The sequence below is a fragment of the Mycteria americana genome, chromosome 2 (genome assembly GCF_035582795.1).
Source record: "Mycteria americana isolate JAX WOST 10 ecotype Jacksonville Zoo and Gardens chromosome 2, USCA_MyAme_1.0, whole genome shotgun sequence".
NCBI lineage: Eukaryota > Metazoa > Chordata > Aves > Ciconiiformes > Ciconiidae > Mycteria > Mycteria americana.
Window position 1 is genome coordinate 161,093,734 of NC_134366.1, and position 15,057 is coordinate 161,108,790.

Genomic DNA, 15,057 nt, shown 5'->3' on the forward strand with positions numbered 1-15,057 from the left:
CTGCACTCCTTTTCTGAGATGTCTTATTTGCTTAAGTATAGTATCATGCAAATGCCCAGGGTCATTCTGAGTCCCAGAGCAGTATGTTCATGCATGGTCATGTGCTCAAGCTAATGACTCCTCCTGGAATTAGTAGCTTTGGGATGTGTAGTGAAGAGGCATCTAAGTGGCTCCACATGGAGCCAGCTTGCATTTGACATAGCCAGGGACACAGACTTGTGGGACTCAAGATAGACCTTTGTGGAGCCAAACCAAGGGTCCAAAAGCTGCCTTCGTGCTGCACTTCAGCTGTCTAAGGTGTTTAGCATAGAGCCAGCTCACGTGTTTCTGCATCTGTAGTACAGCATATCTACAAACCAGCTAGTCCACTGGCCGATAAGAAGAATTTCTATGTATATGAAAGTATTCTTTTGTTTAAAATATAATAGTTGACTGGTATAAGAAAAAAATGAGACAAAACTGAAGGTGCACATATGTAGTTCATTTTAACAGCTTTAGAAACAATGCAGTTTTAAGAAAGTCTTTAAATTCACTCCTCTGTTCTAGTGTTAAAATAACGCCACTGAAAATAATAATGGGAGCAAACCCAAAGAGAGTTCTATCTCTAGCAGTTCCTCACATTTTTTAACATGTGGGGTTAATTTAATGGGATGTTCTGTTCCGTTCCCCTCTCTATTCACTATGCACATAAATGAGGCATGGAAAAAGAATAGAAATAGTAACAGAAGAAAGTTTCATCTCTCTAGACCCCTTTGTTCAGTTCAAGGCTGTCAAGGAGACAATTGGTTTTACCACTGAGTCCTATTTAGTATCCTGTTTCTGAGTACCTAGCAGCCATTATTTTTACCAAATGTGTGTGTTCTTGTACATTAAATTCTTGTCCAAACCATGTTCCTGGGCCCGTGGTAGGAATTTTCTTTTCTGCCCAATGTTGTCATGTGTTGAGGAAGCTTTTCGCCATCCTTAAACTTTTGTTGCCTGGGGATAATATGGATAAGAGAGGGCATATTCTAAAGTAAAATAAAACTGGAGAAGATGATAAATATTATTTGTGGCTCAGCTCCAGTGTAAGTAATAGGCTACAGGAGACCTTGCCCCAGATAAAATCTGAGCACCATACCAGTGGGTAAAGAGAAATTACTCAGTTTTGAGAAGCTGAGCTCTCTGTTGCCTGCCTCTTGATGCTTCCTTTGCTAGAAAAAAGTATCGGGAGGCACCATTGGGCAAAATCAGGAATTTAATCGAGGAGGTGGGGATAATTCAACAAATGCCTGCAGCATTTAACCTTTAATAGCTTTCTTAATCCACGTACTGTCTGATAGTTTGGACAAGTTGGTTAGAACACAAGCCTTTTACCATTTAAGTTAGAGTATTTGTGGCTAGCTGCTCTCAGTTGATAGGTTTTCCTCTAATCTGAATGCTTGAATCAAGGTAGCTTTTCTTGCTGATGGCTCCATTTTGCACTGATCTTACAACTAACAGTCATTTTGTACATCACCCTTGTTTTGAAACAGCTGCAGTTACAGATGTTTGACATTGTTTGTGCTACCTCATGGGCCAATCGGGACAAATGCTGTGAGCTTCCTGGCTTGGTAAGAAACCTCTTTCAATAGCTGTAGAATTTACCTTTTACTTTCTGCTTTATTGAGACAAATGTTTTAATGAAAACGGATGCTTAAGAATTTTCAAAAAAGCTCAAGTCTGCTTGGATTACTTGTCCTATTGAAAGTCAATGTGATGTATGTTTCTAAATCAAGTATGTGCTTTTGAGGCATCCGCATAGTACTATGTCTTAGATTCATAAAATTCTTAACTTCTGAATTGAAGTTTTGGGCATAATTCTCTTCCTATCTTGATCTTTCCTTAGAGAGATGAGGAAAACTGCCCTGCCCTTCCTCATGCTTGTTCCTGTTCAGAAGCTAATAAGGGTCCCCTTGGACCTCCTGGACCACCGGTAAGGTTTTATTCAGGTTTGTAGTCAATGGTACCAAATAGTCCACTGGCCACCTTTATTCCAAGACGTGAATATACTGACATTGTATAACTAATAAGGTTAAATTAGTCTTTTAAGTGTTGGCAAAGACATAAAATTATATTGAATTTATAGCAAAGATGCCAAGTAATATGCTGTAAAAAACCTTCTCACCCAATAAGTCAGTCAAATTTTTAATGGTTTAATAGAGACCTGAAGCAGTTAGGGTAATCTTTACACCCTGAATCCTGTTACCTGTCTGTAGCATTAGTAGATATGTCATAGTTAGTGCCATTTATTTTCAAATTTTTAATCACCTGCTATCTGTCTACTCTAGCACATATGTATTAAATGTAGCTTGGAGTTTAGTTTTCTGAAACTAAATCCTGCTCAGTGTACAGGATTCTTACGAATTAAAGATATGGGGTATGACAATGCCACTTACATGATAAATGATGAAAGAAGACTTTTCTGTCTTAAAAGCACTACCTAAGTAGAATATTTATTGGAAAGCAGAACTGAAAGTGCTAGTTCTCCTGAGAGCTCCTAGAGGTAGAGAGGTACCCAAAAGCAGTGAAGGGAAGAGAGGATGAAATGAACTGGCTTTGGTGAAAGCTGAATTTAAACTTTTTCTAGCTTGCCAGTGAACGATGAAATACACACTGTCACAACTTCTACCTGTACTTTGTGGTGTTACTTTGATAGCACTTGTCTAAGTGTTTACTGTGTAAACGTTAAGTAAGTGTACATCTAAGTTCCTTGCGTAACCAGTGCAGCTAGATAGTCTCTTCTAGAAGACAATTATTTAACTTTCCTTCCATCTCAGCATAGTATCTTAGAAAGGTGGAATAAATCTCCTTTCTCTTTGTTGGCTTGTGGAAGAACTCAGACAATGGATCAGACCAGACAGTGGAGATTCAGGTCACTAAAGTTATATAACTCAATCTCACATCCCAAGGCTGATTTTTAGCAGTTTAGAAAAGTTGTAGGCTCTGTTTGCAATGGTCTATTATTGGTTTGGTTTAATGAGAATCCTAACTGGGATGTTTGTAGAATGGTCACGTGTGTTTTTTGGTTTTGTTGTTTTTTTTTTTTTTTTTTTTTACAACTAGCTTGATAAACTCTGATTGGCATCTTAGGACTGCTTGCTAAGTTAGCTTGAGATGAGAACCTCTTGTGAACAAGTTTGAACTGCATGTTTCTCTGCTCATACTGTGTCCTGGATGCTCCAAGAGCATGTTTTGAAGAGAAACAGCCAGTGCAGAATGTGAAGGAAATAAGTTTCTGAAAAGGTTAAAGTATACAAATCACATGAGATACATGTTCAACAACAAAATTAACTTGCACATAAGACATTCACATAGTAGATCCTAGCAGACATTTATCCTACTAACAACTCAGACCTTAGTCTTTCTGCAAGAACTGTTCTTCAAGCTCTGGTACAAAAACTTGAAATGGAACTCAGGAGAAAATTCACTGAAGAGGTGTATCTTGAACAAGGAAAAATTATTCTGTTCTCCTATTTGAATGTAGGTTATAAATCAAGTATGGATTAAGGTTTTAATTTCTGTATATAGGTGTCCAATTTGTGTTCTGTGAAAAAGACAATGGGGTAATTCACCAAAAATGCAACTGAAACGGAGTCGTTTGACCACATTTCACAGTGAAATGAAAAATGTTTAAAAATTATTTGACTGGAAGGATGTGGTTGCTATAGTTCAAAACATATACAGATCAGGAATTGCTAAAGCTTAACCCAGCAGTAAAATAATGTACTTCTATTTATTACATTTAGGATTAACAGTGTTTTGAGTAGCATAGTGCCATGCAAGAGGAGGCTTAAAATCAAGCAGAAAAATCACTGCCTAGGCAGGCGAGTATGTGATTCTGGAACTCAGCCTCTTGTTAGTGATACTTTTTTGCCAGACAGTTACATGGCATAGCTCTGGAAAAAAGTAAGAGGCCTAGGAAAAAGCAGAGCTAAAGAATAAAGTCAGCGTTCATCTCTGCGCCAACCAAAAGTCAGAAAGTCACATGCGCTATGTCTGGTCAATACTGCTCCAAGTCGTTAAAATGTCATGTGACTTTTCTCTAAGCCAAGGATTTTTCTGTTTAAGGGATCAGGATTCTACCATGTAGCCAGTTTTAGACATTAGACTAAAAAGACTCCAAATAAAAGGCTTCCATTTGTTTGGAATAGTAACTCTGGAAATATTTTTTAAGCTCTTTTAGGAAGTGGGTCATTTTGGGTAAGACAAAGTATCATTTAGAGTTAAGATTATCTGGCAGTTTTCATTATGGGATACTGTTTTTATGGCTTCACCATTGCCAGAATTTGATCATGCTCTCTGAAGTTCCCCATGCAAAGTAAGAGTAAGATATCACACAAACCTGATGCCTGCATTTGAAAGGAGTGCTGCAGAACTGGAGAAGGTGAAGAAGGAGACAAAAAATATTGGAGGACTGGAGAAGTTTAATTGCAAAGAAAAGCTTTCAGGGCTTCATAGGTTTTAAATATTAAAAAGAAATAAGGAGGTGACTTGATAACAGTTGATTAAGAACTGTTTCTGGGGAAAAGGAGTGGCTATTAAGAAGTTATTTAAAATAAGAAAAAAAGGCATAACAAGAACTCTTGGCTAGAAGTAGAAGCCAAAGAAATGAAAAATCTGAACTTAGTCACACAAGCTTAGTAGTGCTGGGGAATAACCACCAAAACAAGTTTATGAAAAAAGAGAGGGAGGCTCTTGTGATGTTTTCATCTTAAATCAATGCTTTTCTGGGAACTTGTGCAAACCAAGCAAAGGTTACTGGGTTCAAAACATGGATAAGTGTACCAAATTCAGTGTGAATCTTAAAGCATATGATTTAATGGCTCAGCATCAGGTTATTTTTAATTATATATTCTTACTCAGTAAAAATGTAATCTATTTCTGAGAACAAAATGGGAGAAAACTGTGTGATTTGGTTTATGTTAAAAAGTTGCAGTTATTTTGCTGAGTATTTGCATAGGAATTTTTAATCTGAGAGAGACGTAGGAGAAAGGGCAGAGGGAGCTACTGGGCTGGAATGCAGAAATGTGAGGACCTGAAATTTGGGAACTGGCAACTGGAACACAGTTCTGTGGAGAGCATGGGATGAGATATTAGGGTCGGAGCTAAACATGATGGGATGGGTTGTGGCCATAGAGCTGTGGGATGGAAGTGAGAAGGGGGACAAGGAGTAGAAAACTGCTCTGTGATCACACATATGAAGACTATATCGTGATACCTTCATTGAAGAACAAGAGTACTCTGGTACTTCCAAATGTTTCTCTTATTGGCACTCATAAAGTCTCATAGATACTAGGTATGCATTTAATCTGGTAAGCATATTTTCTATTTTTATGTCTTTAATGTAACTGCTGTTATTTTTATAAGTACTTATTGTAGCCTCTGAAGAATGCTGTTCAGTTATGGTGCCTAGTTGTACAAGGTCCTTTTTGAGTACAAAGAAGGGCAGAGTCCCTGTAAAGCTCATATCCCAAGAGATTAAGCAGTATACTCAGGTGGGGGAAGAGGGAAATTGATCTGAAAAAAAGTGGAGAAAAAAAAATTATTTATGCTGTCCTAGAGGACAAACCACATGCAGCATATGTATGCAAAACATGTTCATGGCAGCCATCCATAGATATATGCAATTCCAGTGTCTCAGACGATACTAATAAAAATGGCAACAGTTGGTTAATAAATGATTAACAGATGTAGGCACTACTGAAGAAAGCAAAAAAGAGAAAAATGGGCAAAAGAGTATTTTACCTAAGAGTAGCTCTAAATTAAACCATGGTAAGTCTAGCAGATCCTGGAGTTGTCCTTGCTGAAAAATATTCCTGACTCATGGGAATCAAAGAACCATAGAATCATAGAATCATTTAGGTTGGAAAAGACCTTTAACATCATCGAGTCCAACCATTAACCTAACACTGCCAAGTCTGCCACTAAACCATGTCTCTAAGCACCACATCTACACATCTTTTAAATACCTCCAGGGATGGTGACTCCACCACTTCCCTGGGCAGCCTGTTCCAATGCTTGACAACCCTTTCGGTGAAGACATTTTTCCCAATATCCAGTCTAAACCTCCCCTGACGCAACTTGAGGCCATTTCCTCTTGTCGTATCACTTGTTACCTGGGAGAAGAGACCGACCCCCACCTCTCTACAACCTCCTTTCAGGTAGGTGTAGAGAGCCATAAGGTCTCCCTTCAGCCTCCTTTTCTCCAGGCTAAACAACCCCAGTTCCCTCAGCTGCTCCTCACAGGACTTGTGCTCCAGACCCTTCACCAGCTTCGTTGCCCTTCTCTGGACACGCTCCAGCACCTCAATGTCTCTCTTGTAGTGAGGGGCCCAAAACTGAACACAGTATTCGAGGTGCGGCCTCACCAGTGCCGAGTACAGGGGGACAATCACTTCCCTAGTTCTGCTGGCCACACTATTTCTGATACAAGCCAGGATGCTGTTGGCCTTCTTGGAAACTCAGCCTTTAACAATGTAGTGATTTTGGTGAGAACACACAGCTGTGCAGGAGGTTTCAGCAACTGGAAGAGAACCCATGACCACATGTATACATTTCCATCCCTATTGTAGCTTTCAGTGTTCTTTTGATGCTTATGTGGTGTGCATTCTTGGCGCTAGAAAGCAGTCACATCTGTGTTTAAATCTGTTCTTGTGTATGGCCACACTTAACTATGTCCTCAGTTTATTTAGACCAGTGGAAGCTTATGGACGGGATATTCACTGATTCCTGAACACTGATTCAGGAATAAGAAAAAACTTTGGGCTTCTCTGGATTTTGGTTTTGTTTATTTGAGAGTTTTGGTTTTCAGCAAGTCCTGTGCTTGTGCTTCACAGGGTGGTCCAGGTGTCAGAGGTGCCAAAGGTCATCGTGGCGATCCAGGTCCAAAGGTACTTTGTACAGCACTTTACAGTTGACAGATGCACAGGTTCTTAGTTTATCTCTGCTGCATGTAAACCTCAAAATGAATTCCAGATTGTCTCTAATGTCACTGAGGAAAAAGCATAGTGAAAAGCCATTGGTGTTTGGTGTGTCTCTTTTCATAACAATTGCTTGTCCTGTTTGTTCCTTGATAAAAGATATAAAATTCAGAACGCTGCTTTCACAGCATAAATCTTCATTTTTTTTGTATTTATAAAGGAACCAGGCATTCTAAATTGAACCCTAACTCAATCAAAAGTTAACTCATATTTCAGATGTTTTTGAGTCTATTGGTATTTAATTCTGCAAACAGAAGCTGCCTTTGTCCATATGATAACAGTTTAACTTATGTCCTGTGCTATTTTAGGGACCAGATGGACCTCGAGGTGAAATTGGTGTTCCTGGACCGCAAGGACCTCCAGGACCACAAGGACCCAGTGGACTTTCTATTCAAGGGCTTCCAGTGAGACTTATAAAATCAATAGGGTTCTTTCCTGTGATATTTTGAACAGCACATATCTTAGACTAGACTGAAATACCTTTTGGTGTCCTGATCAGAATCTGAATTTCAATATTTGAAGTGAAATCACAGATTTGGGTTTAACCTATAGTGGATGTGGGTTCAATGCCAATGTTTCTGTTTTTCTTTGGATCTGAATTTTTAGTTAGCTGAAGGGATTTGATTGCAGGTTGAATATGACCCAGGTATTAGCCTCCAAGCCTGGAGAGAAGTGAAAAAAATTGCAGTGAGGGTTGTAACATGGCCCCAAACCAAAATGTTAATTTTTTTCCGGTTGTGGTATTGCTCATCGCAGATCAGTTCTGACTTGAAAGGTATACCCAAGTAGGAACACCATATTCACTGCCAAAATTAAGCAATAGTATTCGCTACACTTACAGAGTCTATCATCAGAGGAAATTATTAGGCCTGGAGTTTGCAATGGTGTTGTGAAATAAGTCTCAGAATTTCATCATAAAGACACATTGGCAGAATAGTGAACCAGCAGCACTAATATTGTTTTATATACATCTCTGGTAGATGGGTACACACAAGCCTTGAAAGGTAGCAGATGCATATCTTTTTCTGCTAGACTTTTTTTCAAAATTTATTGCAGTATAATACACTTTCTTCTTTTTACCCTGTCTATATGACACTGCTCCACGCTATAATGAAGTGATTTACCAAAACTGTATATTCTTGATGATGCTGTCATCAGAGAATACAGAATACATTAATTATAAGAATAGTTATTTGACAGAGAAATTGTGTTTCTGCATAAAATTTAATTAAAATTAGTTTATTATCTAGAAAAGTGTACCTTTGTCATGCATATGTACTGTAGAAACATGTCTGGTTTCCATAGAAATCCATTGGTTTCATCATTATAGGCAATACTCCTAAGGGCTGAAGAGAAACAGATTCCTTTGAAGAGAAAAGAGAATAAATATGTTTTTTGTAACATAATGGCTGTCGTTTTGTCAGGTTAATTCTGAAGTCTTTTAAAATGAGTTTTATTTTCTTTATTTTCTATATTTGTAAATTCTTCATTTACAATTTTGCAAATAGTCTGTAGGTTTGCTTTCAGCACGCAAAATAGTCTGTTTTCTTATTGGTTGCTTGGTTGTTTTTTTCTAAAGAAGCTGAAAGGAACTATTAAAAATAGGAAAGTAACCATGTATTTGGTTTCCTATGTGTGATTCTTAATTTGCAGGGGCCACCGGGTGAAAAGGGAGAGAAGGGAGACCTTGGTTTTCCTGGCCTGCAGGTATTCCCAAAGTTATTGTTTAACCTGTCACCTACTCACTAAGTTTGAATGTTGAATTGACATCACTGTGAATTTAGGGCACATATTCAAAACTGCTGAGAAGCATGTTGTTTGGGTGAATTTGAACGGAGGTTTAGAACCAGGAATCTAGAGTATGCTGGTGTGCAGTGACCAAATCTTTCAGGGCCTGAAGAACCGGTTACTTTCTTGACCTCGTTTAACACTGAAATTGGGTCTCTATAGACTCAAAACCTATCCACTCTTAGATTGCTGCTTACACAGTGAATAATTAGCATCTGCTGTTTTCACTTTAAACCCTTTAAATTCCTCCTGGAGTTATCTAGGAGGACAGATCAGGCACTTAATTGTTTTGATGCCATCTTTCACAAGATTGGCATCTTAAAGAGATGTAGTATTCAGTGAATTTTACTCAGTTTGGTGTCTGATATTTAGTCTGGAGATTTCATTCCAATTTATTGCTGCTTTCTAGGATCATTTGCTCTTCCCTTTTCAGATGCTCCTCTTCCGCTGATTATATTCCTCCAGTATTTGTTGGTTGTTACCAGGTTCCCCTCTCTTGTTCATATGTGCTAGGGATAGTAAACGCATACAGCCTTTCCTCATAAATCAGTTTTGTTAGCCTTCTGGACCACTGCAGTAATGGTGCCAGACTGCGGCTCTGCAGCCTTCATGAGCCAGAGAGTGACATTTCATCTCAACAACAGGGAACTGCTGGACATAACTTGTAATCCTGCTGAGGCAGGATTTCCCCTTTGATATTGCTGCACTGACTTCAAACAATATGGTAACAGACTCCATTTTAGCAATGAGAGAGAAAAATAGCAGTTGTATTTTTAGGTTAAGGTACTGATGTGCAGTTACACTGACATGACACTGGAATGATGTAGGAAATCAAGCTCTCTTTTCAGCTTAGTGGCACAGGAAGCCTGACTTGACGAAATTGGCAGTGTTCTTAACAGAGGATTGTAGTGAGCGGGTATGAAGCCTGTGCATTTTAATAATGTGTGTTTAACCACCTCTTATTTCACAGAAATACCTTCTTTACTGAATCTCTTCTATGGCCCCACCCATTATTGAATTCCCTAGTTCCATTTATCCAAAAGCATGTCATACAGTTTCACTGGACAGCGATTTAGTTGGATTGTTAACCTGATTTCATCATTTGCCCTCCCTTTATAATGCTTAGGGTGTCCCAGGAGCATCAGGTTCACCCGGAAGAGATGGAGCTCAAGGTCAAAGGGTAAGGTAAAATGAAAATGTTTTGCATTTGTTTTAAGAGTTTCCATTCCATAATGGATATGTTTCCCAGTGTGGTTGATTTATTATAGTTTATGTCACTTGTATTCTGTCATTTCTGAAGACCCATATCTCTGTGCCAATCAGCAGAGAAGACAGAGATAGGGTGGAGTATCCTTCCGTCTGGTAGATCGGGGTTGAGAAATACTAGATGAGTAACGGGGAGCCATGCACTATGTTTGTTTTTAATGCATTTGATGGGAGTAGATGTCACTAGTGTCCAGCACTGCCAATTAGACCATTTGCTTATACATTTAAAATTAGATGGTGATTAAATGGCACATAATTAGCATGCAATCCAATGCAATGATCTAAATTTGCTTTCTAGCTAATTAATGAATAACAGACACAACTACAAGGCAATTGAATATTGAATGTAAAACAATAACAGTGTAGAAACTTCTGACATAAGGAAAAGGTGAAGAATAATATCAAAATTTAGTCAACCTTATTCTGCTTCTGGTAGAACAAATGAAGATACTTACAGTCTGTCTAGGAATTGGTAAAAAAAATCTTCATATTCATGTGGGCAGTTAAACCTCTAAGTCCTCCTCCCTGTCTCTTTGGGGAGACTTTTGTTTCATTATTAGACAGGCACTGGAAAGTTATTGTTAGCGTAACACTAGGTTACTGTCTGCAGCAGAAGTTCATTATTAAATATTACTTTTCAGTTTCACTTGAACAAGATTTACATATTCATGATCCTTTTTTGGATATGTTAAGGTAACTTGAACTTTAGAGAAATCTGGACCTTGTCTGGATTTCTGGCATTAAGCTGAGACCTTGTTATATAAAAAAAAAATCCTTACAGCGAAATGTGTATTTGAGCTCACTATTATGAATTTAAGCTTTGGCATATCTTTAAGTATGGAAGTAATTCCACTGAAGTCACTACAGAATTTGGGCAATGCATAGATATTTTTTCTCTAAAATCAAGAAAAGAAAGTAATTTTATTAAGATAAAGATTTATACAACATTGTCATCAGGTGAATAACCTTCTAATCAGATGAATAGCCTTCTAATTTTCGATTAAGTTGTGGTGAAACATGAAGGTAAATGTATTCCTTTTCCTACTTTATAATACTGTGATGCCTTGTTCTGTATGGAAGCTCATTTTTGCACGTTTTTAATGTCTTCTTTTTGACTGTATTGGAATTTCCCCCTAAATTCCCCAAGCTTGGTGTCACCTGTTCATCTCCAGGTTAATAAAGACCTGGAGCCTGATGGACATTTGGATTTTTGCTACCATGCTGTCTGATCTTGGTCATAGACAGGTTGAGGTGACTTGGTGCTAGATGCTGTACATGAGTGGTATGTGCCTCCTCTTTCTGTGTTCCTGATCACAAAGGACACTGAGCATTCTGCAATTCAGGGAGAAGAGAACTCTGTGTTTTTACTTTATTCTGTAGCTAACTTTATATTTAGCAGTGGAGGCCCTCAGCCATGTCTTGATGTCAGCCAGCAGTTCAGAAGTGGTCTAGTTTTCCCACATGTGGAATTCAGCAGGTTGTTGCAGAGAGATGGTATTTCTGAGAAAAGCCGGCAGGAAGACTAGTGCAGCAAGGGCTTTTGATACAGCCTGGAAAGGTTATGCAGCACTTATTCTGTAGAAGACCCCAGTGTTGTCTATAATAAGGTAGGGCAATTACATAAATTGCTAGTTTTTATAGATATGGTAATAATGCTTTGTTCATGTGTTCACTTTCTTCTGGTGTTAATCAAAGGAGCTGGATAAATAGCCTAGATCTCATCAAATAAGGTCTGTTAGCCTGTTATTGTCTCTGTGTGACCCTTATGCAATATTGTCCCGCAGTGATTATTTCTATGGCAACAAATAATTGTGTTATACTAATTTTATGGCGTTGTAACTCATTTGATTCCTGTGAAGTTATGACAACATAAAATTGCTTTTAATGGGTGAAGATTCAAACCAATGATTTCACCGCAGTCTCTTTGAAAGCCAAGCGCTTGAGAAAGGCATAACTCTAAAGGGCATAACTGTGGCAACAGCAAAGGGAACTGGAAAATTCCTGCGAAGTAAATTGCCTTTTTGTATAATGTTCACTTTGTTGGGCTTCCTCCTGTTAGCCAAGATGCCAAACTGTTTTGCAGCTATTATACTACTAGAACTGAGATTTTGTATGTTATTCTTAGCTTAGCTATCATTTCCTCTTTACTATTTATTGTTCATTGAAATATTTTAATTGTAGTGGTACCAGTGCTGTAAAGTACTTAAACAGATGGCTAAATCACACTGATTTGAATGGGAGGTAAGCATGGGACTGATATTTATTGGGAGATCTCTGAGAGCTTTGCTGAACTGGGGATAATATGATATTAGACTCAAGAAGTCCTGGAATGGAAATTTTTTTTTTCAGTTGCTGGTAGTTGGAATCACTTCACTTTTACAATTCTTTTTCCTTCCTTTTTGTTTTGATTTCTAGTGTTCATAATTTCTGGTTTTATTTTTGAAATCAGTTGAGAAAAGGTCTTTTTTTTCCTCTTAATGTTTTAATTCAACAATTAGTCTGTAAAGGCTCTTTTTGTATTTCTGAACTTCTGATTTTTAGTCCCTGGTTTATTTGTTTTTCTTGGGTTTTAGTACCTCATTAGGAAATAGGTCATCTCCCCTGTCAGTTGTGTGAATTCATACAAAGATCATTTTCATAATGAAATACCCTCTCTATGAAAAAGAGTGGGATGTAATAAAAATACCATGTGAAGGTTGAATCAGAGTAAAAAATGCATTCTCTGATAATAAAGCAAACTTTCTGAATATGCATGATAATATTTTATACCAGTCTGGTAACTGGTTTAAATCTACATCTCAGACTCCACACAAGGAACAGTCCCCTCCCCTCTCATCAGCTTCCAGTTATAAAAGAGTGTCATAAAAGATTTTATAAAATAGAAAATGGTTTCTTTTTATTTTATGGCTGGGGCTGAGGTTGTTTGGTGTCCTCTCTTGCTGTCCCATATTTGTATCTGGCAATATAGAGAGGTTTTACTAAAGAGAACAGATTGTGCTTCTCCACCAACTCTCCCAAGCATATCATGTTGAAAGATATAGCTTGAATTCCACATACGAGAGAATCCAAACTGACATCATGCTTCTGGTGAGTATGTAGACAGTAATTAGACTCTCGTGTGCTTTTGGTTCATCTCTTTCAGCCAAGAGTATACAGTTTGGAAGCAGACTGAGACTGACCCTTGTTGAGATGTGTAGGTAGAGGGGGGAAAAGTCTTCCCTTTCCCATATTTCCATGGCTACTATCCAAAGTCAGGTCACAATTACAATCCCTGTTCTTTCTTGTGAAGTCCAGGCCACCCAAGAGGACACATCCACACAGCTGCAACAAGAGAAGGCTAATATATCATCCTGAGTGGCAAGCATGCTCTGCTTGATGACATAATGTAGGGAGGGATCTCCATTGTTCTGACTCTCAAGTTTGTACCTCTTGTGCCCATGATGTTGTTACTGCTCGCTGTTGCCTGGTGGTTTCCTCAGGGGTGTCTTCTCCTGGCCAAGCTTCTCCTTGGCAAAGAGGCATGGTTCTTCCTTTGCAGGTTAAAAAGTTCTGGAGGAAGGTCTGTTGGATGTGCTTCCCTATATGTCTGCTAGGGGTCGGACCACAGAGTTAAACTGTCAAGTGATTGATTTCTCTTGCTGAGCTGCTGCAACTAGTTTGGAGTCCAGAAGCATTAACCAATGCTGCCTTATCCTGCTTGAAGACACTGGTCTACAGTAAGATACCTCTAACTGACAGAGGGGATGGTTCAGTCTCTTAAACATTTCTTCAGCTCTTAATGGCTCCTGTTCAGCTCACTCTGAGAGCAGGAGGGCAAAGAGACCAACTGTGGGACGCAAAGCCTTTGTCTGTAGACTAGTAAATTAGATATTGCCAGAACATGATTTTGAGCATTGGCTAGTGACTTATGCAGTCTGATGCTTGTCATTCCTCTTGGCAGTGTTGGGCTGAGCCAACTCTTTCAGGACATTGTTTAGGGGATAGCATAGATCAGAAGCCATTTCCAGTAGGGAGTTTAGATGAACTGTTTTAGTGGGATTTATAGAATCATAAAATTAAGGTTGGAAGGGACCTTCAGAGGTCATCTAGTCCAACAGTCTGCTCAAAACAGGTCTGATCAGATCAGGTTGCTCAGGTCCACGTTAAGTTGAGTCTTGAACACTTCCAAGTATGAAGATTCCACAACCTCTCTGAGCAACTCATAACAGTATTAATTTAATCACCTTCATTGTAACATTTTTTTTCCTAACGTCTAATCATAATTTCCCGTTTCCAGTTGTGTCTGTTGCCTCTTGTCCTATTGCTGTGCACCTCTGAGAAGAGTCTGGTTACATCTCTTTTGCCTCTGGTCAGGTAGTTTAGACAGCAATCAGGTTACCAAGCAGAGCAAACCCACTTCTTTCAACCTTTCTTCGTATGTCCTGTGCTCCAGCCCCTGAACATCTTCATAGCCCTCCACTGGACCTGCTCCAGTATGTCAGTCTGTCTTGTACTGGGGAGACCAAAACTGGACACAGCACTCCAGATGTAGCCCTAAAGGCACTCAATAGAGGGGAAGGAGCACTTTCCTGAACCTTCAGCTGAACCTGCTGGCTGTGCTCCTACAGCCAGAATGTGGTTGGCTGCCTTTGCTGCAGGGACATGCCAATGACTCGCGTTCGACCTGTTGTCCCCTAGGAACCCCCGATTCTTTTCCACAAAGCCACAGCAATGCAGTTATGTGTGTTGATAGGAGCTGTGTCCCACCTTTTTCTTTAAGGACTTGTTTACAAGTAAAGGCATAGTCAAAGGGACACAGATACACAAGGAAAGGAGTACTATCTTCCAGATGTTAATCTTAATAACACAGCGCAAATACTGGAGGAGAAATATGACCGATTAACAAAAGATATGCAAGAAATATATGTTTTAAATTATGAAGAATTAATAGTAAAATAATTTCAGACTATCAGCTTGTAGATGGCACTGGTAGTTTCACAAGGAAGAGAGGAAATGCTGAGTC

At 38.8% G+C, this 15,057-nt stretch overlaps 1 protein-coding gene across 8 annotated transcripts in view; it reads left to right on the forward strand.

The window, feature by feature from the left end:
• COL14A1 (collagen type XIV alpha 1 chain) overlaps nt 1-15,057 on the forward strand; it is a 253,923-nt gene that overhangs the window by 89,986 nt on the left and 148,880 nt on the right. For all 8 annotated transcript variants that reach the window (XR_012774563.1, XM_075495203.1, XM_075495201.1 and 5 more), the window contains 6 exons: nt 1,515-1,592; nt 1,868-1,954; nt 6,858-6,911; nt 7,310-7,405; nt 8,655-8,708; nt 9,916-9,969. Coding sequence is in view for 7 of the 8 variants with exons in the window: in XM_075495203.1 (XP_075351318.1) it covers nt 1,515-1,592; nt 1,868-1,954; nt 6,858-6,911; nt 7,310-7,405; nt 8,655-8,708; nt 9,916-9,969 (423 nt within the window). In the remaining variant the exon portion in view is untranslated. The remainder of the gene's footprint in view (nt 1-1,514; nt 1,593-1,867; nt 1,955-6,857; nt 6,912-7,309; nt 7,406-8,654; nt 8,709-9,915; nt 9,970-15,057) is intronic.